This window comes from Somniosus microcephalus, chromosome 7 (genome assembly GCF_052327205.1).
Source record: "Somniosus microcephalus isolate GS21.2 chromosome 7, FLI_Smic_1.0, whole genome shotgun sequence".
NCBI classification, from domain to species: domain Eukaryota; kingdom Metazoa; phylum Chordata; class Chondrichthyes; order Squaliformes; family Somniosidae; genus Somniosus; species Somniosus microcephalus.
In genome coordinates this window covers 37,986,147-38,012,916 of record NC_140993.1, presented here as the reverse complement: position 1 = coordinate 38,012,916, position 26,770 = coordinate 37,986,147, and the positions used below count along the sequence as shown (strand labels likewise).

Sequence of the window (26,770 nt, the reverse complement as noted above, 5' to 3'; positions counted from 1 at the left end):
GGGAATGCACTGCCTGAAAGAGTGGTGGAGGCAGACTCAATCATGGCTTTCAAAAGGGAACTGGATTAGTACCTGAAGGAAAAAAATTTGCAGGGCTACGGGGAAAGGGCGGGGGAGTGGGACCAGCTGAAGTGCTCTTGCAGAGAGCCGGCATGGATTCGATGGGCCAAATGGCCTCCTGTGCTGTAACCATTCTATGATTCTATGATTCATAAGATCAAGCTAAAGGTACTCCCATTGAGAAATCCATGTCTAGAGTACAAAGCTGTACTTTGTGCAGAGCGGTGTAATATTAGTAGCAAAAGCCCCAACGCTAACCTCAAATACTAAAAAGATAGCTATATAGGCAAAGAGATGCCAACCTTCAGTAACAGCATACAAAATGGCCTCCTCAGTGTGGTATGCGACTCATCAGTACTTCTCAACACTGATACAGTGGCGGCAATTATGTAGGGTAAGTTTGGGCTGGAAGTGGAGAGGAATGGGGCGGAGGGGTTAGCCACTGCCCCTTGAACCCATTTAAATGTGGTGGAGCGGGATTCTGGTGGGCCTTAAAGGGAACTAGTGGTTGATTGGGAAGAGATTCGGGTGCTGTTTGGCAGATCTGAGGCAGTAGCCTTTAAGAGCACCTTGAACTTTGTCCGCCGCCCTGAAACAGCCTGTATTTCAAAGGAGAATACAGGCCATTGAGTTTTATTTGTTTACAAGTAGCCTGTTACCATTCAGTAAGCGGCAAGCTATCAGTAATTTTATAGGAACGTACTTTTATTCTATTCTATATGTGAAGGAATATAATATAAAAGCACGACTAAAACTGCCCTTGTGTGCTACTCTGAATGTAAAAGTCCACCATCTCTTCAAAAACAACATCAAATCTTTTTACATCTCCCACAAACCTCTTGAAAGTGTTGTGAGTAATTTGCCAGTGATTTCGTCATTTGATGGTTGTTATGATTTTGGTTTTTTTTTAACTCTAGATCATTTTCTCATGTTGAGTGCCTCAGACCACACACATAGATGAGCTCGCACTCCCTGAAACTTAAATGCAGCCTAATCTAACCAAACTTCTTTCTCCTCCCTGAAGACTGGATTCACAGCCCTTCACGTGGCTGCGCATTTTGGCCAGATGGACTTTGTGAGGGAGATTCTCACCAAGGTGCCAGCGACCATACGCAGTGAGACACCGAAGACCACCAGCGAGGGACAGCTAATGAAAGAGCAGGCGAGCGAGGTAGTAAGAGTTGGCATCCTCCTCACACCAAACTCTGTGACCGGTTGGCAAAATTGAACAACGAAATATGCCACTAAGATCTGGGGGGGGGTTTTTTTGCTTTTAAAGCGGTTTTGTTAGGCCTCAACCAAACACCTAATTTTATATTTTCAATAGCGAATCCACATTATGCAAGGTTTTCAATCAAGGATTAAAGTACCTCTAGAATCGAGCACTGATACAATAAGTGAAAGCATCTGCCTTGTTACCAGAATGTTACCCGGGCTCCAAGGGTTAAATTATGAGGAGAGATTACATAAACTAAGCTTGTATTCCCTGGAATATAGTAGGTTAAGGGGTGATTTGATTGAGGTTTTTAGGATCTTGAAAGGAATTAATAGGGTAGCTAGAGAGAAACTTTTCCCGCTGGTGGGGGAGTCTAGGACAATGGGACATAACCTTAAAATCCAAGCTAGGCCATTCAGGAAAGAAGCTAGGAAACACTTCTTCACACACAGGGTGGGAGAAGTGTGGAACTCTGTCCCACAGAAAGCGGTAGGCGCTGGCTCAATTAATTATTTTAAACCTGAGATCGATAGATTTTTGCTAGCCAAGGGTATAAAAGGATATGGAGCCAAGACAGGTGGAAGGAATTAAGACACAGATCAGCCATGATCCGATTGAATGGCGGAACAGGCTCGAGGGGCTGAATGGCCTACTCCTGTTCCTATGTTCCTGTGCCTTGGGCTTAGGATCAAAGCTCTCATTACAAATGAGTCTGTCCACTAAAACAAATCATCGAAGTGTGAGAACATCGCCTCAGTTGAATCCAGCTCAGTTGGAGGATACGGAGGTCAATCTCTGACAGATGTCAAGAGGCCCACATGAAATGAGCCAATACAGTCTTTGATGCAGTAAATCCCTGTTGCTACTGGTGATGAGTACACATGGTTCCAAAGTTGGCTATAAATCCTTCAGTCTTACTCGGTGGTTAAAGGTTAAACACAATGATGTGCGGTGGAGAGATTTCCAAGGATACAGCAATACTAGTGCAATGTAGATGAGCTCAGTATTGTGTGGCATCTGTGAAATACTCCTCACAAGATGAGAAAAGTCATTTTCTGATGCATTTTTTCCAAAAAAGGAATGAATTATACTCACATAAACCCTTTAATTATTGGGCCAGATTTTGCTGGAGCAGGGCATCTCAGTGTGCCTGTGTTAGTTAGACTTGCTTGTGCACATTTAGGTTTTAAATTTTTTGTTGCTGGAAGTGCGAGCAGATAACGGCGCAGCGAGGGAAGCAGGGCATCTGGGACCTTGGTGAACAACGGGGCAAACAGTCTAACTCCTAAACCAATGAGAGTTAAGGCTTGAAGAATAAGCAGAGGAAGGACTGAGAAGGAGGATGAATTAGAGTGGGTGAATTCAATGTCAAATTAGGAACAGAAAGAGAAATAAAGAGAGGGAAAGAAAGATTGGATTAAGAGAGAGAATAAAGAGACAAAGGAAAAGTAAGAAAAACATTATAAGATTAAAAATTTGTCATTTAAAAAAAAATCTCCTAAAATAATTTGCAATGTGAAGGAATGAAACTCCACACTTAGTTCAGTTTCTGGGCCAGAGAGGTTGGTTGGCAGTCATTAACAATTATCATGTTGTTAAAAGGGTACTTACGCAATTAATTACTAGACTTACCTCTGTGGCAAGTTTAATTAGCAATTAATGTGCAAATGCAGCAACTGCATGAAACTCGCGGGGAGGTTAAGCGCGAGATGCCGTTTTCGCGAAGCTAATGGGGAAGTGGCGCAAATCGGCCAGCAACTTGTGGCGATTCGCAATTCACGGGAGTAGCTCTTCCTCGCCACAAGTTGCTGGCCAATTTGCACATTAATAACGGTGTGTGTCGTTCCCGCGTGTTATTTTTGCAGCAAAATCTGGCACATTGTCTTCAGCAATGAGCAATTTCATTGCTCTAGATTGATGCAAGATAACTAACTCAGGATCAGTTTTTACAATATTGCATCTATTAGCTGTATGAGGAAAACATTGAGAGATTAGGCTTCATGCCCATCAGAAACGATTGGTAACTGTAAAACTCATTTTTCTTATTGTGAATGTTTGTCTATTATATATTTTTTTAAGTTGGGAAACCCAGGTGAATAGGTCAAGGCTCTGCATGATATTACCAAAATTGAAAAGTGGGGGTAGGAGCGAAAGAGGATAAATCAAGAAGTAATGGTTTGATGATACCAAGTTTGGGATTTAAATAAACATGTAGACTGGAGGAGAAAGAGAAATCCAAGGGAGGTAAATTAACCTCTGTAAAAATTAACCTCTATTTTCATTTCAAATTTTGGCTATTTTTTACTTCATTAGAGCTGTTTATACAGAAAATAAAAAAAAAATTTGTTTCCGTAGTGGGGCAACTATGATGGGCTGTAGGTTTGTTTTAAGCACAGAAGGGGTCAGTCCGAAGGGAAGTAGGACTTTAGCCATTCACTTCACAACCCGGTGCTGCAGGTTGAAGTTGTCTCTACAGCTTGACTCGTGAACCCCGCCAAGTCCTGTATACAACAGAGGTGAATTTCCGCAGGGGGTTATCCCGATCGGCCACTGTAACTTCAGTGGCAGACCCGTGGAGACCCTGGAGAAACAACGTAATCGCCATTTAACTCTGCAAGATAACTGGCTGTGAATCAAAAGAATTAAAAAAAAAAATTATTCAGCGAATCCTGAAAAATAAGGTCACCTTTTTAGGAAGATAGTGCCCCTATCATGAAGATAACTTTTATCATCTTCCCTCAAGTGAGAACTGCAAAAACGGAGGAGTAATTGTTTAGCAGTCAATGTTGTGAAAATAAGGGACTATCTGGTTGATTTGGGATTAATGCCTTTATTGTTGCTGTTTCAGTCAGGGTACACACCATTACACCTGGCAGCACAGTCTGGACATGAGAACTTGGTTCGGCTTCTGCTTAACTACCCAGGGGTCCAGGTGGACACTCAAACCAGCCTGCAGGTGAGTGGCCAGCTTTGCTGAATTAACCTGTATTTGTGTCACTTTAGTGCTTCACAGGGCCCTCCTGTTATCACTGTGGTGAAATGACAGAGCCTGAGCTCTTTAGGCTCATGGAGATTGTATAAGGTACACCTTAACATGTTGTGCAGAAGGTTTCCTCTGGCCTGCTCTTTGTAATAAAGCCACAAACCCATTCTTTATTTTCTTCCTACTCAACCTTTTTCTTCCCTTTCCTGAAAGCGGTGGCTCCTGATGGCGCAAGGTTCCACTTGAGTCAGCCTCCCTCTGATGCCCGCTCTAAGTGGCTGCCCTCGACAGTGAGGGGTAATTTTGGTCTTCAACGCATGGGTGGTAAACCGGCAGAGTCGATCGCCCGCCTGTTATTGAGCGAGCCCGTTTGATTCCGTTGCAATGAATGGAATGAAAATCGGGCTGCTTCTGCAAAGGCTGGACGATCCGCTCCAACGGTTTAACGACCACACGCTGAAGGGGACAATTTAACCCCGAGTGTCTGCAGGCTTATCCTCTCAGTCCTGTTTTTGTCCCAACATTTCCACACATGCTCAGACACATCTACTCGCAGGAGTCACTGGACAGTGGTCAGGAGTAGGAATCCTGAGAAAGTTCCTCTCCCCATGCCTTGAGCATTGAGGTTACTTACAACAGGGGTAAGTTTTGACTTTGGATGAAGTGTAAAACGTGCGCTATCAGTTTGGCCACCCATTAAACACCTCTCCTGATTTTCATTTTGATGACTTCTATAGAAACGGAAAACGGCAGAGGTGTTTAATGGGTGGCCGAGCCAATATGGCCAGTTTTACTCTTAGCGTCTAAAGTCCAAATTACCCCCAGTGAGTGTTTAATGCGCATTCTGGCTGAGATCAGTGAATTCAGCAGAGCCAAGTGATTAAACCCGACAGCAGCCTGGTCTGTATGAGCACTTACCAACTGGGCCATCAGGGGGAGCTCTAACACATTGCAAAAGGAGACTCGGGATTGTATCGCACGCCGACAGTGACAACATGCAATGAGTTTGTGTTCTCGTGTTTGTTAAGAAAGACACTTTCTGCCTATGTTGGTTTTCTCTCCCAATACTCGCACCAGAAATTGTCAGCCATTTTTTTTAAATGCACTGTCAGAGGGGCCGTCTTTCGGATGAGACGTTAAACCGAGGCCCCCCCCCCCCCCCCCTCTGCTCTCTCAGGCGGACGCAAAAGATCCCATGGCACTATTTCGAAGAAGAGCAGGGGAGTTATCCCTGGTGTCCTGGCCAATATTTATCCCTCAACCAACATAACAAAAACAAGATTATCTAGTCATTATCACATTGCTGTTTGTGGGAGCTTGCTGTGCGCAAATTGGCTGCCGCATTTCCCACATTACAACAGTGACTCCACTTCAAAAGTGCTTCATTGGCTGTAAAGCGCTTTGAGACGTCCGGTGGTCGTGAAAGGCGCTATATAAATGCAAGTCTTTCTTTTTTTTCTTCTAATTCCTTTGGTGAATGGGAGCACGTCAATTTACAAAGGAAGGATCTTCAGTGGAACTAGATGTGCAAAGATAATTACTTGAGCCAAGGTGTTCTGGAACGGAAACAATGAAGAAAACTTGCATTTCTATGGTGTTTGAGGCCATCCCAAAGCGCTCTATGACCAATGAATTACAAGGAGGTGATGCAATTGAATTTTTTAGTGAGTGGCTTTTTATTTTCTCTCTTTAACCATCTTCACCCCTCAGCAGTCCTCCCATGGGCCAGGCACACCTGTGGTCGAGAGGGGTTGGCTACCTACTTGGGACCACTCGAGCACTGTCCTTGACCACCTGGCAGAGGCTCGCAACACATCAAGAGCAGGGGGGTTATGCTTCAACTGTATAAAACACTAGTTAGGCCTCCACTAGAGTACTGCGTGCAGTTCTGGTCACCACATTACAGGAAAGATGTAATTGCACTAGAGAGGGTACAGAGGAGATTTACAAGGATGTTGCCGGGAGTAGAGAATCTTGGCTATGAGGAAAGACTGGATAGGCTGGGTCTGTTTTCCTTGGAACAGAGGAGGCTGAGGGGAGACCTTATTGAGGTGTATAAAATGATGAGCGGCATAGATAAAGTGGATAGAAAGGACCTATTTCCCTTAGCAGAGGGGTCAAAAACCAGGGGGCACAGATTTAAAGTAATTGGTGGAAGGTTTAGAGGGGATTTGAGGGGAAATTTCTTCACCCAGAGGGTTGTGGGGTCTGGAACTCGCTGCCTGAAAGGGTGGTAGAGGCAGGAACCCTAACCACATTTAAAAAGTACTTGGATGTGCACTTGGGATGCTCTAACCTGCCATGCTATGGAACAAGAGCTGGGAAGTGGGGTTAGGCTGGATGGCTCTTTGTTGGCCGGCGTGGACACAATGGGCCGAAATGATCTCCTTCCGTGCTGTAACTTTCTATGATTCTATGATTAATACACTTCCAAATCAGACTTTCCACATTACCCAGATCTTAAAACCAATGGACAGAAAATGACGAGCCACTCGTCTGTGAATTGACGATAAGCACTTCTGTCCCACCCAAGTGTTAAAAAGAAATATCTGTGCGACCCCCGCCTCCCCCCCCCCCCCCCACCCCTGCCTCCCACCCCCACCCATGTGTAACTACAGAATACTGTCGGCATTCAGACTGAGAGGGTGGAATTGGTTACTTACTGATAGCTGGTGTGGAGAAGGGCAAAACTAGAGGCCATCAATATAAGATAGTCACCAAGAAATCCAATAGGGAATTCAGAAGAAACTTCTTTACCCAGAGAGTGGTGAGAATGTGGAGCTCGCTACCACAGGGAGTGGTTGAAGCGAATAGTATAGATGCATTTAAGGGGAGGCTGGACAAGCATATGAGGGAGAAGGGAATAGAGGGTTACGCTGATAGATTTAGATGAGGAAAGATGGGAGGAGGCTCGAGTGGAGCATAGACGCCGGCATGGACTGGTTGGGTCGAATGGCCTGTTTCTGTGCCGTATATCCTATGTAATCCTATGTAGACCTTCCTCTACTTTGCCTCTGCACCACAGCAGAATGGCAGGGAGCCAAGGGGCGATTGTCAGCTTGAGCGTAAATCCAGCACGCGGTGGGCAGGGTGTGTGCTGGGCCTGGCTGAAGGAATCCCCCTGGGGCCCGTGCCATTATTGCAGCCTGGCTTAATTTAAACTAAATCGATGAGCTGCCAGGGCAAAGCATGCTGCCCTTTAGACAGGTTGGGAGGGCAGAAAATCCGGCATTGCAGCCGCTACTTAAAGGCATCCTGTACTCCTTAAAGGGCAGGTGTTTTTTACACTGGTGGGCAGTGGGCAGCAAGCTTGTGCAGCAGCAGGCAAGATGGACACGACTGGGGGCCGGAGGTTCTCTGATTCCACGGTGGAGATGTTGATTGACCAGGTGAACAGCAGGAAAGAGGTCCTGTACCCGTCTGATGGGCATCAGGTGCCCAGACAAATTTATCAATGCGTATGCATGGAGAGATGGCAGAAACATTGCCACTCATCTGCTGGTGGTTACCCTTGCCACTACATGCTAACCCTTATCACTCTTCCATTTTTCAAGGTCCATCAGACAATTCAGTCATTGTGGTCACACAGACTGCAAAGGGAGATCCCTCCAAAGTATGCACTAGCACACATAAGAACATAAGAAATAGGAGCAGGAGTAGGCCCTTCGAACCTGCTCCGCCATTCAATGAGATCGTGGCTGATCTTCTGCCTCAGCTCCATTCCCCGGCCCTATCGCCATATCCTTTGATGCCTTTACTAGTCAGAAGTCTTCGACTTCTGTTTTGAATATACCCAATGACTGAGCCTCCACAGCCCTCTGGGGTAGAGAATTCCAAAGATTCACCATCCTCTGTGTGTCTTCTCATCTCAGTCCTGAATGGCCTACCCTTTATCCTGAGGCTGTGGCCCCTGGTTCTAGACTCCCCAGCCAAGGGAAACATTCTCCCAGCATCCACCCTATCAAGCCCTGTAATAATTTTGTATGCTTCAATGAGATCCCCTGAATTCAAGAGAGATCTTACCCTTCCAAGCATTACCAGAAGAATGAGCACTCCTCGTGGTATGGAGAGTGAGTTCGAAGGGCCTGCACTGGGCAGGTGTCTGAGTACAAGCGATCAGGCTCAGGAGGAAAGAACGGCCCAGCTCCCCGGAGGGCCAGTTCATATCCTAGCTCTGCTAAAGAGGACAGAGATGCAGACTTTAGGAGCCCAGCATTTAAAATGAAGATGATTTCTGTGCACCAGCAAATGACCAATGCATTGGACTGCCTTCCAGGGAGCCTCTGGAGCATGATGAAGAGTGTAGAGGAGGCCACTACCAATTTGTGTGGGTTACTGACGCATTGCATCGACGCTCTGCAGTCACCCATGGAGTGTGTAGTCACCTCAATGGACACTGCGGCTGGGCCCTCCCTGCAGGGGGTCTGGGGCATCAGTAATAGCAGCTCTCAGTGATGCTCATACTGGAGCCATGCAAGCTCTGGGCTCGACCATCTCCTCCGCCTCGGACGTGCTGGTGGACCAAATAGGATGGGGTTGGCATAAGATCCCAGATCTCCTCCTGCCTGCTCGCCACAGATCAGTGCGAGAGCCGAGTCAGAGCCTGGTAGGAGGGGCAGTCATGCAATGGGAACCGAACATGTCGCCACCTCTCATGACAACAGACCCTCACGACCCCTTGAACCAATTCCCAGCCCTGGTGACAGAAGCCAGCTGAGCCAGACTGCCCTGGCAGATGCCGAGGTGCTGCCATCTGCAGCTAGGTTCCCACTGGCCTGAGCTCCAGCGGCCGTAGTGAGGTCTCGGCACCCACAGCTTGAAGATCATACTTGAGTATAAACTTAGCATCCCCGCCAAGTGTATTTCCATTAATTATTGCAGTCTGCGCAGTTATGGAGAACCTTTTAAACTGCACTTATTCATTCCTGTTGAGTCAGCAGCAGGGTCATCGATGACTGAGGTTGCCTGAAAGTTTATAGTTGGCTGGTCAAAGTAGATAAAGGAGTTCAGTATCGGAGAGTGACCCCTCCATTCTTCTGGATAGCTATGAGAGTGTTATGTACAGGAAAGCAACAGCCATTTAACAACTGTACAAAACAAATGATGTCAGCCAATGATTGTGGGAACGCGGCAGAAAAAGCAGGCACCTACTATGACTCATTTCCCCACTTACAATGAAGTGACCGTAGGAACAAATTTAAAAATATATTTAAGCTCTTCAGTTATCTTGCAAACCTTGGTGCTACTTCACTAAATTGATAAAGCAGCAAAACGACTGGGAATCATCTGGTTGTCGGGTTGAAAGTTTCCAGAAGTGGAGGATCAGCATTGCGAGTATGTAATAAAAGTCCTGCACTAAGTTACGGAGCCACTGTTAGTGAGAATCAAATAGGAATTTGCATTGAACTCTACAGGTACATAGGGGAAAAATTCAGTATCGCCCCGTTTGGGGCGCCATTATCGGCCGTGCGCAAAGTTTAGCGCCTGGTGCTAATTACCGCCTCCGACAGCAAACTTGGCTTTTATCGCCCCTGGAATGATTGGAGTGCTAAATCAGGCGCTTCACACCTGCCTTAAGGCGCAAAGGCCGAGGAGCGAGGCGCTACCTCAGAGCGCTGGCGAAGCAAGGAAGGGCAAATCAAAATAAACCTGCAAAATGCTGCTCAGTACTCAAATCTCCTTCACACAGCGTTGAATCTCTCCAGAAGTCTCTCTCTCTCTCTCTCTCAGAATGCGTGGTGCAAAAATGTCACCGACAAATAAAGGTAGGAAGCGGTCGCCTTTAAATAGCGCTCCCCCAGTCCCTTTCTGACAGCATAACGCTCCCCTCAACCTGTCATTGCTAGTGGCAGGCGGTAAGGCAGGGGGCGCCACTCAATTTCCGGTCCGGGGCGCTAACGGGGCGTTGCGCACTCGACTGACGTCACAATCTGCCGGCGCAGGCGATCGTGGCAGTAGTGTTTAGCGCCACTGCAAAATGTCTAGTTAATTTCGCGAGCGGCGCAAACATCTCTGCGCCCGGGCGCTAGTTGCTTTGAGCCCCATTAGCACCCTCTTAAGGCGCTAATGGGAGGCACAAACAACTGAATTTTTCCCCCATAGAAGTTTACAGTACAGATACCGGCCATTCGGCCCACCAGGTCTAATGCTCCGCACGAGCCTCCTCCCACTCGATTTACTTCATCTCACCCTAGCAACATATCCTTCTATTCCTTTCTCCCACGTATACTTAGCTGGCTTCCCCATTCATTTATTTTTAAAATGTACCTTTTGCCTGTTCTCAAGCGCTCATGTGAAATATTAAATCAAAATATTAATTAAAGCTAAACCCCTGGGGGTGGTTTTCCCCTGTGGATAACTTTAACATAAAAGCTGCACAAGTACAACATTTTCCACCTATCAATACTTTGGTCCAGCAAAATCCAGTAAAATAATGTCGCTTCCTACATTACCACAGTGACTACACTTCAAAAGTACTTCATTGGCTGTAAAGTGCTTTGGGACGTCCTGAGGTTGTGAAAGGCGCTATAGAAATGCGAGTGTTTCTTTCCAAACCTTTCTTTTCCCGACAGGAGGAATTTCACCCAAAATGACTTAATCCTTAGATTGCCCTGTGGGATTTTGGGTGTCCTGAGCCAGACATTTTTTCCCCGTGGGAATACAGCCTGTGCACAATGGCAGTGAAACAAGTCCTAATACTGCTATTAAGATATTTTAAATAAATCGTTATTTGCACTATGCTTGTCCTTGCTCCTTTCGCCGTCATCTTTTTCTACACCCACTATTTTAATTTAATTTTAATGTTGTTCTTTAAATGCTACGTTTTGTGTTTTAATTATTTAAATGTAAGTGATTGGCTGTGCCTAATCTGATGACTCAGAGCCACGTGGCTTTAGATCAGTCTCTGACTGGCTTTAAGAATAACTCGAAGGCTAGCCCCCAAACCTTTGGGGCCGTGATCCTTGGAAATTGTGGGGCCAGCGTAAGAGCGCCTCATTTGAATGGGTCAAGCAGGAAAATCTTTGGCACCCATCTGTCCAGATCTGCTGGAAACTCCGGTGACCGCCCACCTGTCGGAGGCAGGATTCCCAACCGTCCCCCCCCCACCCCCCCACCAACCAGACCCCAGCCATTACCTCTTTGGCCTGCTGAGCAACGGAGATGATCTCCAGGAGTTTTCCTGCAAAGGAGTTGAGGGGTCTACAGGGGCTTGTGTGCTCTGGACACAATTGGTGGGGTCCACATGTGCCCAGTACACCGCCACTCATTCAAAGGCTGCATCCTGATTGTGGAGCATGAGCGGCTTAGAGAGTCCCTGCTCCATGCCCATCATTTGCTTTGTAAGGGGCGGACTGAGGCTCCACCCTTTACCACTCAGTAAAGGAAAATGGCAGAGACCCCCAGCATAACTGGGTACAGTGTAGATTCGCCAGGATGTTGCCAGGGATGGGAAAGTATGATTATGAAGATTGACTTGATATAATGGGACTATTTATAGTGGAGCACAGAAGGCTGAGGATATTTAATAGAGCTTTTTAAAATTATTAAGTATTTTGGTAGAGTGAATAGCAAAACAACAACTTGCATTTATATATTGCCTTTAATGTAGACAGATGTTCTAATTAGTGCAACCCTCCTGCTCTTTTTCCATAGCCTACAAATGTTTCCTTTTCCAATATATATCCAACTCCCTTTTGACAGTTACTATTGAATCTGCTTCCACCACCATTTCAGGCAGTGCATTCCAGATCATAACAACTTGCTCTGTAAAAATACTTCTCCTCATCTTCCCTCTGGTTCTTTTGCCAATTATCTTAGATGTGTGTCCTCTGGTTACCGACCCTCCTGCCAGTGGAAACAGTTTCTCCCCATGTACTCTGTCAAAACTCCCACATAATTTTAAACACCTCTGTTAAATCTGCCCTTAACCTTCTCTGCTCTAAGGAGAATAACCCCAGTTTCTCTAGCCTCTTCACATAATACCATGAAGTCCCTCAGCCCTGGTATGGAAGGTAACCCGCGACCTCTACCACCAGAAGGACAAGGGCAGCAGGCGCATGGGAACACCATCACCTCCAAGTTCCCCTCCAAGTCGCACACCATCCTGACTTAGAAATATATCGCCGTTCCTGGAACTCCCTGCCTAACAGCACTGTGGGACAAAGTTCCCTTTAATTTTTTCTTGGGTGCGCGGCCCCTTTAACAGGCTGCACGGCCCATTCAAATTCCCACCGCATGCGCGGTTTTCCCTATTGTAAAGCCGGCAAGCGGCCTGCGTGGGAGCTCCAGAGAGCTGCGCAGCCGTGCGGCCACGTAACTTAAAGCAACAGCACTGTGGGAGTACCTTCACCACACGGACTGCAGCGGTTCAAGAAGGCGGCTCACCACCACCTTCTCAAGGACAATTAGGGATGGGCAATAAATACTGGCCTTGCCAGCGATGCCCACACCCCATAAACGAATAAAAAAATAAGGAAGCCTCACTGTCGATGACCCAGTTTAAAAGTCAGAAATATCAACCTTGATAATGTTGAGTGGTGGGGTGGGGTAGGGGGGAAAGAATTAACTTATACCTCAGAAATTCCAAGTAGTTTCTGGTGGAAAGTAAAATCTTTCTGTCTCTGAGCAGCTTCCACTGCCTTTTTTGCTTCCCTTCAGTTAGCTTAACGTCATAGGGTACAGCCAAGTATGACTAGGCATTCATTCACACGCACATACTCATACACATGCACACACAGACATGCTCAAATACACATCAACGCACGCACATAAACAATTTTCAGAAGCCAAGTAGGAAAGGACCAGCTTGCTATATATATATATATTTTTTTTTTTTAATTACAATAGTGATCAGCACTTGAAAATGCTTCAAATCTGCTAAAGGTCTGTGATGTCTCAAAATATACGGGAGAGCTACAGCCCAGAAAAAAATACAGCGCTTCGTTGTTATTACATAAATCAGTGTTCAGAGCAACTCGCTACCAGGAATTCCTCTTGCCCTGTTATAGGGCAGATTTTACAACACGATGCAAGCCTGTATTAAGAATTCCATCCATTAAGTTTAATCAACAGAAAATCGTGCCGGGTGGGATGACCTGCACACCTGGTATTCTTTATATAATTCTAATTCTGCCCTCTTCAGCATCCCTGATTATAATCGCTCAACCTTTGGTGGCCGTGCCTTCTGTTGCCTAGGCCCTAAGTTCTGGAATTCCCTGCCTAAACCTGTCCACCTCGCTACCTCTCTTTCCTCCTTTAAGACGCTCCTTAAAACCTACCTCTTTGACCAAGCTTTTGGTCACCTGCCCTAATTTATCCTCATGTGGATCGGTGTCAAATTGTTTGTCTTGAAATACTCCTGTGCAGCGCCTTGGGACGTTTTACTATGTTAAAGGCGCTATATAAATACAAGTTGTTGTTGTTGATATATGCTCCTGTCACATGAAGCTCCATGCTGGGAACACCTAACCTTACAATTTACTGTTCAGCATGTCTCTTCCATTAAACTCAATGGATGGACCCTGGCTTCGCAGGCTCTGCGATGATATTTAAAAAGATAAAATGGAAGCACAAAGTGGCACTATGAGTAAGCAGTGCCTGTCGTGCTATGCAGTCTCATTATTAACAAAATGACATTCCCCTTATATTCTGCACTCTCTTTACAGTGACAATATGCAATCGTTGGTATTAACAGTTAAGCTAGAACTCAGCCTGTTTTCTGTGTATTGTTTAAAATGGGGCAAGGTCTTCACTGAAAAATGGTTTGGCAAACGTCTACTGGTTTAGATCAGGAGAAAAGCCAGAAGAACCAGGCATTCTTTTCTTCCAGTGCCCTTGCGTGCAAGTGACACGATGATCTGTTTTAATGGGTTGTTGTGCATGTGTTCAGGAACAAGAGGGCATCGGGCAAATATGTTTTCACCAGAATGTTGGCCACTTCACATGTTTTTGTAGCATTCTGTTTTTTCTTGCGTGAGCACGGTCTCGGAGTGGCCTCGTGCCTGAGCAGGAGACCGTATAAATAAGGCGGTGACCGACCGGTTGAATCTTGTTGCAGGGTGCCACCCCACTCCACCTCGCAGCGCAGCACGGCCACACTGCAGTGGTTGGGCTCCTCCTGAGTAAATCCACCTCCCAGCTGCACCTCAAGGATAAGCGAGGCCGCACCTGCCTGCACCTGGCGGCGGCCAATGGTCACATTGAGATGGCGCGAGCACTGCTTGGTCAGGGGGCCGAGATCAACGTCACAGACAAGGTGCGTGAGAAGGAGCAAGAAACTCTACACTTCTGGGGCTTTGCGATAGGTTTTTTTCTATATTTTCTTCCTTCGTTTGTGTGGAGTTTTCTTTCAATGTTTATTTGTTTTTTTTGCGCAGATTAGGTAGCTAGAAAAGTACATCCCAAACCATAATATAGCACCTTTACACCCAGCCAGTCGCTCACCTTTTCAAAGAGGGAGGACTATTTTTAAATTTAGGCTGCACCATGTTTAAAGCAGCACCATTCAGCTGCAGATGCCTGACACGGTTCCACCAGGTGGGAAATTTCCACTCCTCAATTAATTTCAGAGAGTAGTTAGACTGCAGGTCTCCTGGGGTTTGAAGTACAAAGCAAGACTCCAGCTGATGATTAGCATTCACTGGTTATCTTGCTCAGTCATCTTGATCTGCTAGTCCTCTCAATCATAAAATGACATTTTATCTAATACATAAAAAAAATTAACCAATTCACAGTGATATCAACAAACTTTTCTATGTAGTTGATTTTTATATGTTTGAACGTCTTCATGAATGTTTTTTGTTTGGAGGCCTGTCTCTGTTAGAAGCCTTGGACTTGAGTTTTGCTGCTTCCCCAGGTCCCTGAATGAGAAGGATCTACCCAAGTGAAATAAAGAATAGATTTGCCTTTCTAATCTAGGCTTTATTAACTTAAAAATCCTGTAGCACATCTTCAACACCCAGTCCCAACTAAAGGCTGGAAAGCACTGAATTTAAGATGGCCACCACAAATCACATGACATCAACTACCAATGAGATTACAGCATATATCCCAAGGCAGGAAACAAACAACCAATCACAATACTTCTTACTAAACATAAAGAATAATCACCACATTCACCCCTCCTTTTAAAATATACTCCAACCTAAATAACCTTTACAATTTATAATTAATTATTTACAACTAAAACTATGCACAGACAAAATAAAACTATTCAACATGACACAATACTAAGTGAGCAACAACAAATAGTAATATTGCACATAAGTATTAAGTATCTCTCAACTAAAACAATATAATATAATATTTCAACAATTTTAAAACATTACTATCAATTTAAAAGTCCATTTTCAATCGGTCAACCGGATATCTTGTTCGTGTCGACCTTCTTAACCTTGGTGAAATTCCTTGCCCTCCCACACCAGGAGACACAGAAGTATCTTCTGCAGGAAGGCTATCCATCTCCCGATTTTCAACGGTTTCCGGATTAGAAATCCCATCAGGAGGTAAACTGGGACGGTCATGAACATCCATCGAGGGCTGACTAATAGAAGTATAATTATCTGCAGTCGGATTGGAAATATTCGTAGTATCTGTAACAGCATCCACATTATCTGAATCATGACTATTGTTAATATCCTCAGAAGAGGGCTGGCCACCACAAGGAGCCAAGTCTTTAATTGAAACGGTACTTTCTTTCCCATCTTGGAATCGAATATGAGCATATTGGGAATTTGCCTCCAACAGCTCCACCTCCTCCACTAAAGGATCATATTTTGACAATCTAACATGGCGTCGAAGCAGCACAGGTCCCTGCATAGTAAGCCATGAAGGTACCGAATATCCCGTAGTAGATCTCCGCGGATAGTTAAAGAGCCTTTCATGGGGGGTCACATTAGTAGCCGTTGAAAGCAATGATCTAATGGAATGCAGGGCAGCAGGCAGTACCATTTCCCACGGTGTATTCTTAAGGTTCCAGGATGTCAAAGCCAACATAACTGCCTTCCAGATCACCCCATTGTATCGTTCGCACTGTCCATTACCCTGGGGATTATACGGGGTAGTTCTGCTAGTAGAAATTCCCCGACTCTGAAGGTATTCCTTCAACTGGGAAGACATAAAAGAACTTCCCTGATCCGAATGGATATACGCAGGCATCCCAAATATGACAAAAAGTTGAGTCAGACATTTGATAACTGTAGCAGCTGATACATCTGCGCAAGGAAAAGCAAAAGGGAACCTTGAAAACTCATCCACAACAGTAAACATATATCGGTTTTGAGTAGTTGAAGGAAGAGGCCCCTTAAAATCGACACTCAAATGTTCAAAAGGAGAAGTAGCCTTTATAAGATGAGCTCATTGAGGCTTAAAGAAATTCGGTTTACACCGAGCACAGATAGAACATAATGAAGTCATCCGCTTGACGTCTTCAACTGAAAAGGGCAAATTCTTACTGCGTACGAAGTGTATCATCCTCGTAACCCCAGGATGGCATAAGGCATTGTGAAGATTAATAAGCGTATCTCCGTGAATCACAGAACAATAAGCCCTCGACAGCGCATCAGCAGCAACATTATCCTTCCCCGGACGATAAACTATATCAAAATGGTAACATGCCAACTCAATCCTCCACCTCATTATTTTATCATTCTTAATCTTTCCAAAATGTTTGACATCAAACATAAAGGACACAGACTTTTGATCAGTTACCAACGTAAAATGTCGCCCCGATAAATAATGTCTCCATTTACGCAGTGCTTCTACTATTGCATACGCCTCTTTCTCTATTGAAGAATGCCTTTTTTCACTATTGTTCAAGGTACGTGAGAAAAAGGCCACAGGTCTTCCATTTTGGTTCAGAGTAGCCCCAATTGCAAAATCAGAAGCGTCCGTCTCAATCACAAAAGGAACCTGCTCATCAATAGAATGCACAACTGCTCCAAGGATATCCTTTTTAAAATTATCAAAACACGTCCTGGCCTCCCATGATAGAGGATATGTCGTAACCCGAATAAGAGGCTGGATCTTCTGTGAAAAATTTGCAATCCAATTAGAATAGTAAGAAAACAGTCCAACAACTCGTTGCAAAGCCTTAGAATTAGTAGGACAAGGTAAATCAATCAATGGTCGCAGACGTTCTGGGTCTGGTTTAATCTTGTTTCCCGAGATAATGTACCCCAGTAGATTTACCTCAGTGGTCGAAAAGGTACACTTCTCTTTATTGAAAGTTAAACCAACTTTTTCCGCAGCTTGAAGGAATCTTTCTAAATTAGAATCATGCTCCACCCTTGATTTGCCACACACCGTGATGTCATCTAAGTATGAAAAGGTGTCAGAGAGAGAGTTATCACTTATAAAAGCATCCATTGCCCGTTGAAAACAAGCAACACCATTAGTAACACCAATGGTATTCGGCAAAACTGATACAGCTTTCCACCAGCCTCAAAGGCCGTATATGGTTGATCCTTCTTAACAATAGGAATCTGATGATAAGCACTCTTTAGGTCAATAGTGCTAAAAACCTTATACTGAGATACTTTATTGATAAGCTCATCAATCTTAGGCAAAGGGTACGCATCTAATTGAGTATACCTATTAATAGTTTGGGAATAGTCTATCACCATTCGTTTCTTATGTCTCTCGTTAGTCGTGACAACTACCTGTGCCCGCCAAGGCGAACAACTAGGTTCAATGATTCCTTCCAACAAGAGACGTTGAACTTCAGAATTAATAAATTCTCTATCCTGACTGCTATACCTTCTTGACTTGGTAGCAATTGGCTTACAATCCGGCATCAAATTGGAAAAAAGTGATAATGGAGAAATGGATAAAGTGGTTAATCCACAAATAGATAAAGGTGGCTTAGTCCCTCCAAATGAAAGACTGAGAGACTCGTGTAACTGAAGCACATCATGACCAATCAAAATATCCGCACAGAGATTAGGCAAAACAGATAGGCGTATATCAGTATACGTATTACCTAGAAGAATCAATTTCACAAGGCAACAACCAGCTACTTGTGAAGTGAGAGTCGTCTGAGCCATACACACCTGATAGGAAACAGGCGAAATTTTCAAATGCTTCTCCTTTGCAAACTGAAGACTTATAAAACTCTCGGTACTGCCCGTATCTATAAGGGCCTTCACTTCCAACCCATTAACTTGGGCCGTAACTATAGCTTTGTTTAGGCCATGAGCAAATGCAGCAGAAATTGATGCAATAAACGCCCTATCTAAAGGCTGAATAGTCACAGAGGAGGTAATTGAACCTGATGATTTACACACACGTGCGTAATGACCTCTCTTGCCGCATTTACTACACACAGCCTCCCGAGCAGGACACTTCAGACGAGGGTGCCGGACGTTCCCACAAAAATAACACTTCTGAATCCTAGAGGCAACAGCCGCTGAAGTAGAAACTGTTTCAGAATCTAGTAAACCACTCCTATTAAGTCCACATAATTCCTTTTCATCCGGAACTGCCGAAACCACAGTCACAGGCCGATTAAAAAGAGCATAAGAATCCGAACTTCTCTGAGCCACATCCAATGTAGAAGCTTGCTCAAAAGCACTCTTAAGATCCAAAGTCTTATTTTCTAACAACCGCTGATGAATTGATCTAGACAGTAATCCATTAATAAAAGCATCCCGTACTGATTCTTCCTTATATTCTTCAGCCGTCACGGCCTTATAATTACAGTTAACACTAAGGCACCGAAGTGCTTGTAAATAAGTATCCAAAGATTCTCCCACCTGCTGCCTACGGGCAGATAGAAGGTGACGTGCAAATACCTCATTCTTTGGTTTAACAAAAATCTTTTCCAATGTAGAAATAGCCACTTCGTAAGTTTTACAGTCCAAAATATACTTATACACATCCGGAGCAATGTAGTTGATCAGCATATTCAGCTTATTTAGAGACTCTTGATCCAACACGCCCAAAAAGTTTTTAAATGTACAATACCAGTGTTTCCATTTATCATCCACTCCTGCAGAATTAGGGTCAGCATTGAATCGTTCTGGTTGAAGATATCGCTCCATTCTGACATAAAGTTAATAAATTGAAATAAAGAATAGATTTGCCTTTCTAATCTAGGCTTTATTAACTTAAAAATCCTGTAGCACATCTTCAACACCCAGTCCCAACTAAAGGCTGGAAAGAACTGAATTTAAGATGGCCACCACAAATCACATAACATCAACTACCAATGAGATTACAGCATATATCCCAAGGCAGGAAACAAACAACCAATCACAATACTTCTTACTAAACATAAAGAATAATCACCACACCAAGTAACACATTTCCAGAATGTACTGATATCACTGCCACATTAGTGAGCTACATCTCCTAGAATGCACCAGTATCAACGTAGGTACCAGTCTAATAGTCTACATCTCCCAGAATGTACCGTGACTGTGACAAAGGTAAACTATCCCTCCTCATCCTTCTTGACCTGTCTGCAGCCTTTTACACGGTTGACCACACCATCCTTCTCCAACGCCTCTCCACTGTCGTCCAGCTGGGTGGGACTGCACTCGCCTGATTCCATTCTTATCTACCTAATCGTAGCCAGAGAATCACCTGCAATGGCTTCTCTTCCCACTCCCGCATCGTTACCTCTGGTGTCCCCCAAGGATCTATCCTTGGCCCCCTCCTATTTCTCATCTACATGCTGTCCCTTGGTGACATCATCGAAAAACACAGCATCAGTTTCCACATGTACGCTGACGATTCCCAGCTCTGCCTCACTACCACCTCTCTCGACCCCTCCACTGTCTCTTAATTGTCAGACTGCTTGTCCAACATCCAGTTCTGGATGAGCAGAAACTTTCTCCAAATAAATATTGGGAAGACCGAAGCCTTTGTTTTCAGTCCCTGCCACAAACTCCGTTCTCTAGCCACTGACTCCATCCCTCTCCTTAACATCAGTCTGAAGCTTGGTGTCATATTTGACCCTGAAATGAGCATCCGACCACATATCCGCGGCATAACTAAAACCGCCTCCGTAACACTGCCCGTCTCCGGCCTTGCCTCAGCTCATCTGCTGCTGAAACCCTCATTCAAGCCTTTGTTACCGCTAGACTTGACTATTGCAATGCTGGCCTCCCACATTCTACCCTACGTCATCCAAAACTCGGCTGCCTGTGTCCTAACTCGCACCAAGTCCCATTCACCAATCACCCCTGTGCTCGCTGACTCCTGGTTAAGCAACGCCTCAATTTCAGAATTCTCATCCTTGTTTTCAAATGGCTGCATGGCCTCACCCCTCCCTATCTCTCTAAACATCTCCAGCCCCACAACCCCCCCCCCCCCCAAGATAACAACATAAGAAATAGGAGCTGGAGTAGGCCATTTGGCCCTTCGAGTCTGCTCCGCCATTCAATAAGATCATGGCTGATCTTCTACCTCAAGACCACCTTCCCACACTATCCCCATATCCCATAATTCCCTTCGTTCCCAAAAATTTATCGACCACTGTCTTGAATATACTCAACGACTGAAAATCCACAGCTCTCTGGGGTAGAGAGTTCCAAAGATTCACAACCCGTTGAGTGAAGAAATACCTCCTCACCTCAGTCCTAAATGGCCGTCTCCTTATTCTGAGACTGTGACCCCGTGTTGTAGATTCCCCAGCCAGGGGAAAAATTTTCTCAGCATTAACCTTGTCAAGCCCCTTAAGAATTTTGTATGTTTCAATTAGCTCACCTCTCATTCTTCTAAACTCTAGGGGATATAGGCCTAGTCTACTCAATCTCTCCTCATAGGACAATCCCCTCATCCCAGGAACCAGTCTAGTGAACCTTCATTGCACTCCCTCTAAGGCAAGTAGGTCTTTCCTTAGGCAAGGAGACCAGAACTGTACACAGTACTCCAGGTGTGGCCTCACCAATGCCCTATATAATTGTAGTAAGACTTCATTACTCTTATACTCTAATCCCTTTGTAGCAAAAGCTAACATACCATTTGCTTTCCTAATGGCTTGCTGTGCCTGCATGTTAACTTTCTGTTATTCATGTACAAGGACACCCAGGTCCCTCTGAGTGCAAACATTTCCCAGTCTCTCACCATTTAAAAAATATTCTGCTTTTTTGTTTTTCCTACCAAAGTGGATAAATTAACACTTCCCCACATTGTATTCCATTTTCCACGTTCCTGCCCACTCAGTTAACCTGTCTATATCTTTGTATCATCAGCAAACTTGGATACGTTACACTCAGTCGCTTCATCTAAGTCATTAATATAGATTGTAAATAGCTGAGGCCCAAACACTGATCCTTGCGGTACCCCGCTAGTTACAGCCTGCCAACCCGAGAAAAGTCCCGTTTATTCCTACTCTCTGTTTTCTGTTCATTAACCAATCCTCAATCCATGCTAAAATCTTACCTCCAAACCCATGAGTCCTAATTTTGAGTAATAACCTCTTGTGTGGCACCTTATCGAATGCTTTTTGAAAATCCAAATACACCACATCCATTGGTTCCCCCTTATCCATCCTACTAGTTACATCTTCAAAAAACTTTTAACAGATTTGTCAAACACGATTTCCCTTTCATAAAACCATGTTGACTCTGCCTAAACATATGATTTTCTAAGTTCCATTACCATGTCCCCAATAATAGATTCTAGCATTTTGCCCACTACTGATGTCAGACTAACTGGCCTATAGTTCCCCATTTTTTCTCTTCCTCCTTTCTTAAATAGCGAGGTTATGTTTGCTACCTTCCAATCCTTGGGGACTGTTCTAGAATCTATGGAATTCTGGAAGATTAATACCAGTGCATCCACTATCTCTGCAGCTACCTCTTTTAAAACCCTAGGATGCAGGTAGTCAGGTCCAGGGGATTTGTCGCCACTTAGTCCCATTAATTTCTCCAGTACTATGTCTTTACTTATACTGATTTCTTTAAGTTCCTCATTCTCTCTAGACCCTTGGTTCCCCATTATTTCTGGAATGTTTTTTGTGTCTTCTACCGTGAAGACAGATACAAAGTATTTGTTTAATGTCTCTGCCATTTCCTTATTGCCCATTATAATTTCTCCTGTCTCTGCCTCTAATGGACCCACGTTTACTTTTACTAATCTCTTCCTATTTACATACCTATAGAAACGTTTACAATCTGTTTTTATGTCTTTGCTAATATACTCTCATATTCTTTTTTCTCTTTCCTTATCAATTTCTTGGCCCTCCTTTGCTGAATTCTAAAAGCCTCCCCATCCCTAGGCTTACTGCTCTTTTTGGCAACATTATAAGCCTCTTCCTTTGATCTAATACTATCTTTAACTTTTCTTGTTAGCCACAGTTGGACCACTTTTCCTGTGGGGTTTTTGTGCCTTAAAGGAATGTATATTTGTTGTAAATTATGTATGAATTCTTTAAATGCTAGCCATTGCTTGTCTACCATCATACCTTTTAATGTAGTTTCCCAATCTACCTTCGCCAACTTGTCCCTCATACCTACGTAGTTTGCTTTGTTTAGATTGAAGCCCCTAGTTTCGGATTTAAGTAAATCACTTTCAAACTCAATATAAAATTCTATCATATTATGGTCACTCTTCCCTGAAAGCCCCTTTACTACAAGGTTATTAATTAACCCTTTCTCCTTGGGCATTCCTAACTTGCAATCCAAAAACTTATTGGTTTGATTAATAGAATGGCAGCTCAAAGCATCAAAGATGATAAGAAAAGTGCCAGCCTGTTGGAATGATTGATTCCTTTTATATTAAATATCATTTTGAATAGCTTCAAAACATATTGGTTGGGATTTTAAACCCCCTTGCCCAGCGAGAGTGGTGCATGGAATGGTTAAAATTAGGCCAAGTCGGCTTACTGGCCTGAGGTCACTTTGTTCCCGCCTGGCGCCAACTTATCTTTACCGACTTTCAAGTTGGCCGAGGCTCCCGCTACGAGCAGGCGGAAGGGGGTGGTGGGGGGGTGGGTGGGCAGGGGTGGGGGTTGGGGGTGGGTGGGGGGCCTACGTTACATTCAAAAGTTGCGACCCAATGACGTCACCAGTGCCGCAATGTAACCTAAACTAAATTCTGGAAGACTAATACCAGTGCATCCTTCTTAGGCAGTCCCTCGGAACCGAGGATGACTTGCTTCCACATTAAAAATGAGTTCTCAGGTGACTGATGAGTCCAATGCGGGACCGACAGTCTCTGTCACAGGTGGGGCAGACGGTGGTTGAAGAGGCGGGTGGGTGGGGTGCTTGGGTTGGCGTGCGTTCCTTGCGCTGCTTGCGCTTGGCTTGCGCTTGCTCCCGGCGAAGAGACTCGAGGTGTTCGGCGCCTTCCCAGATGCTTCTCTTCCACTTTGTGCGGTCTTGGGCCAGGGATTCCCAGGTGTCGGTGGGAATGTTGCACTTTTTCAAGGAGGCTTTGAGGGTGCCCTTGAAGCGTTTCCTCTGCCCACCTGGGGCTCTCTTGCCGTGTCGGAGCTCCGAGTAGAGCATCCACTATCTCTGCAGCTGCATCTTTTAAAACCCTAGGATGCAGGTCATCAGGTCCAGGGGAATTGTCGCCACTTAGTCACATTAATTTCTCTAGCACTATGTCTTTACTTATACTGATTTCTTTAAGTTCCTCATTCTCTCTAGACCCTTGGTTCCCCATTATTTCCAGAATAGTTTTTGTGTCTTCTACCATGAAGACAGATATAAAATATTTGTTTAATGTCTCTGCCATTTCCTTATTGCCCATTATAATTTCTCCTGTCTCTGCCTCTAATGGGCCCACGTTTACTTTCACTAATCTCTCCCTATTTACATACCTATAGAAACATTTACAATCTGTTTTTATGTCTCTTGCTAATTTACTCTCATATTCTTTTTTCTCTTTCCTTATCAATTTCTTGGTCCTCCTTTGCTGAATTCTAAAATCTTCCCAATCCTCAGGCTTGCTACTTTTTTTTGGCAACATTATAAGCCTCTTCCTTTGATCTAATACTATCTTTAACTTCTCTTGTTAGCCACGGCTGGACCACTTTTCCTGTGGGGTTTTGTGCTTTAAAGGAATGTATATTTGTTGTTAGTGATGTATTAATTCTTTAAATGCTAGCCATTGCTTGTCTTTTAATGTAGTTTCCCAATCCAACTCAGCCAACTCACCCGTCATACCTACGCAGTTTGCTTTGTTTAGATTTAAGACCCTAGTTTCGGACTTAACTAAATCACTTTGAAACTCAGTATAAAATTCTACCATATTATGGTCACTCTTCCCTAAGGCCCCTTTACTACAAGGTTATTAATTAACCCTTTCTCATTGCACAATACTAGATCTAAAATAACCTGCTCCCTAGTTGGTTCCTCAACATACTGATCCAGAAAGCTATCTTGTATACATTCCATGAACTCATCCTCCACACTATTACTGCAAATTTAGTTTGCCCAGTCTAAATGTAGATTAAAGTCCCCCATGATTACTGTATTACCCTTGTTACATGGGCCTTTAATTTCCTGATTTCTATTTTGCCCTTCATTACAACTACTGTTTGGGGGCCTATAAACAACTCCCACCAATGTTTTCTGCCCCTTGCTGTTTCTTAGCTCCACCCAAACTGATTCTACTACTTGATTTTCCGAGCTAAGATCCTTTCTCTCTACTGTCTTTATCCCATCCTTTATTATCAGGATACCCCTCCTCCTTTTCCATTTTGCCTCTCTCTTCTAAAAGTTAAGTATCCTGGAATATTCCGTGCCCAACCTTGGGGAGGGTAACATTGAAGTGGAAAGAGAAAATGCTCACAGAGGATTGAACTGAATTGGCTATTTTCTCTCCTTCGTTCAGAATGGTTGGACCCCACTGCACTTTGCAGCAAAGTCTGGTTACCTGGATACGGTACAGTTCCTGGTGGAGAGCGGAGCTTCTCCCAAGCTGGAATGTAAGGAAGGAAGGACTCCCATTCAGTATTCAGCAGCCGACCACCACCAAGAGGTGGTGAGCTTTTTAATCCGCAAGAACAACATCACCCTTAAACTGACAGAGGATCGCAAGGTAGGTGGCTGAAGTGCAGAATTATAAGCAACACATCTGCAGAGCCAACATCGACAGAATGCTACAATTTATGAGACGTTCAGTAGAATGAAGATTCCATAGAATTATAGAATGATACAGCACAGAAGGAGGCCATTCGGCCCATCGTGCCTGTGCCGGCTCTATTGAAAGAGCTATCCAATTAGTCCCACTCCCCCGCTCTTTCCCCATAGACCTGCAACTCTTTCCCTTTCAAGTATTTATCCAATTCTTTTTTGAAAGTTACTATTGAATCTGCTTTCACTACTCTTTCAGGCAGTTCATTCCAGATGATAGCAACTCGCTACATATTCTTTTTTCCTCATGTCGCCTCTGGTTCCATCTCCTGATGAATGTTTGTGTACATCAGCTTACATTATGAGGAACGCTTAAGGAGGTTGTTTCTGTTCTCACTGGAAAAGAGCTGACTACAAGGTGATCCAGAAAGAGTTTTAAGAATTTTACAGGGATCGGTAATGTTGATCCAGACACATTGTTTACATGGACAAAAGGTTTAAAAATTCAGGAAATATGAGTAAATAGAAAATCCATACAGACTTATTTCACACAAAGGGAAATAAATCTATGGAATAAGTTACCAGGCAGAGCCAATGAAACAAATTTGTTTATTAAATTTTGTTTGTTTGCCCTCTCCAGAAGTCATGCAGAATCTTTCTGGCCGGTTCACTATAGGCTTATGTCTGATTTTTCTCCTTGGTGTAATATTTTTGCTATTTGTAATTGGAGTCTATAGTGTCAGTTCCAATTGGTCATTTTTGTGACTTAACCAATAACATTGATACAAAAAAAAATCTATAATGTAAATTATGATTGGTTGTTTTTGTGACTGAAGCAATTACAACTGGTTGTGGCCTGGCTGCTGGTGGCTTGCAGAGAACTGGCAGCCGCTCACAGCTGGCTACAGGGTGGTAACTCTCTGCTGGTGTGGTTCGCTCTCTGCTGGTGTGGTTCGCTGGGTGCTGGTGTGGCTGGCTGCTGGTGTGGCTCGCTGCTGGTGTGGTTCGCTGGCTGCTGGTGTGGTTCGCTGGCTGCTGATATGGTTAGCTGGCTGCTGGTGTGGTTAGCTGGCTGCTGGTGTGGTTCGCTGGCTGCTAGTGTGGTTCGCTGGCTGCTGGTGTGGTTCGCTGGCTGCTGGTGTGGTTAGCTGTGCTGCTGGTCTGGTTCGCTCTCTGCTGGTGTGGTTCGCTGGCTGCTGGTGTGGTTCGCTGGCTGCTAGTGTGGTTCGCTGGCTGCTGGTGTGGTTCACTGGCTGCTGGTGTGGTTCGCTGGCTGCTAGTGTGGTTAGCTGGCTGCTGGTCTGGTTCGCTCTCTGCTGGTGTGGTTCGCTGGCTGCTGGTGTGGTTCGCTGGCTGTTGGTGTGGTTCGCTCTACTTGTGTGGCTGGCTGCTGGTGTAGTTCGCTGATTTCAAGTGGCTGGCTGGGCGCTAGTGGTAGATGGACAGCTTCTAATAGCTGGCTGTTGGCTGTGGATGGATGCT

At 44.5% G+C, this 26,770-nt stretch overlaps 1 protein-coding gene across 2 annotated transcripts in view; it reads left to right on the top strand.

The window, feature by feature from the left end:
- trpn1 (transient receptor potential cation channel, subfamily N, member 1) overlaps positions 1 to 26,770 on the top strand; it is a 349,847-nt gene that overhangs the window by 287,469 nt on the left and 35,608 nt on the right. For both annotated transcript variants that reach the window (XM_085992435.1, XM_085992434.1), the window contains exons 22-25: positions 1,085 to 1,231; positions 4,125 to 4,232; positions 14,317 to 14,514; positions 25,047 to 25,253. In XM_085992435.1, the coding sequence (XP_085848561.1) occupies positions 1,085 to 1,231; positions 4,125 to 4,232; positions 14,317 to 14,514; positions 25,047 to 25,253 (660 nt within the window). The remainder of the gene's footprint in view (positions 1 to 1,084; positions 1,232 to 4,124; positions 4,233 to 14,316; positions 14,515 to 25,046; positions 25,254 to 26,770) is intronic.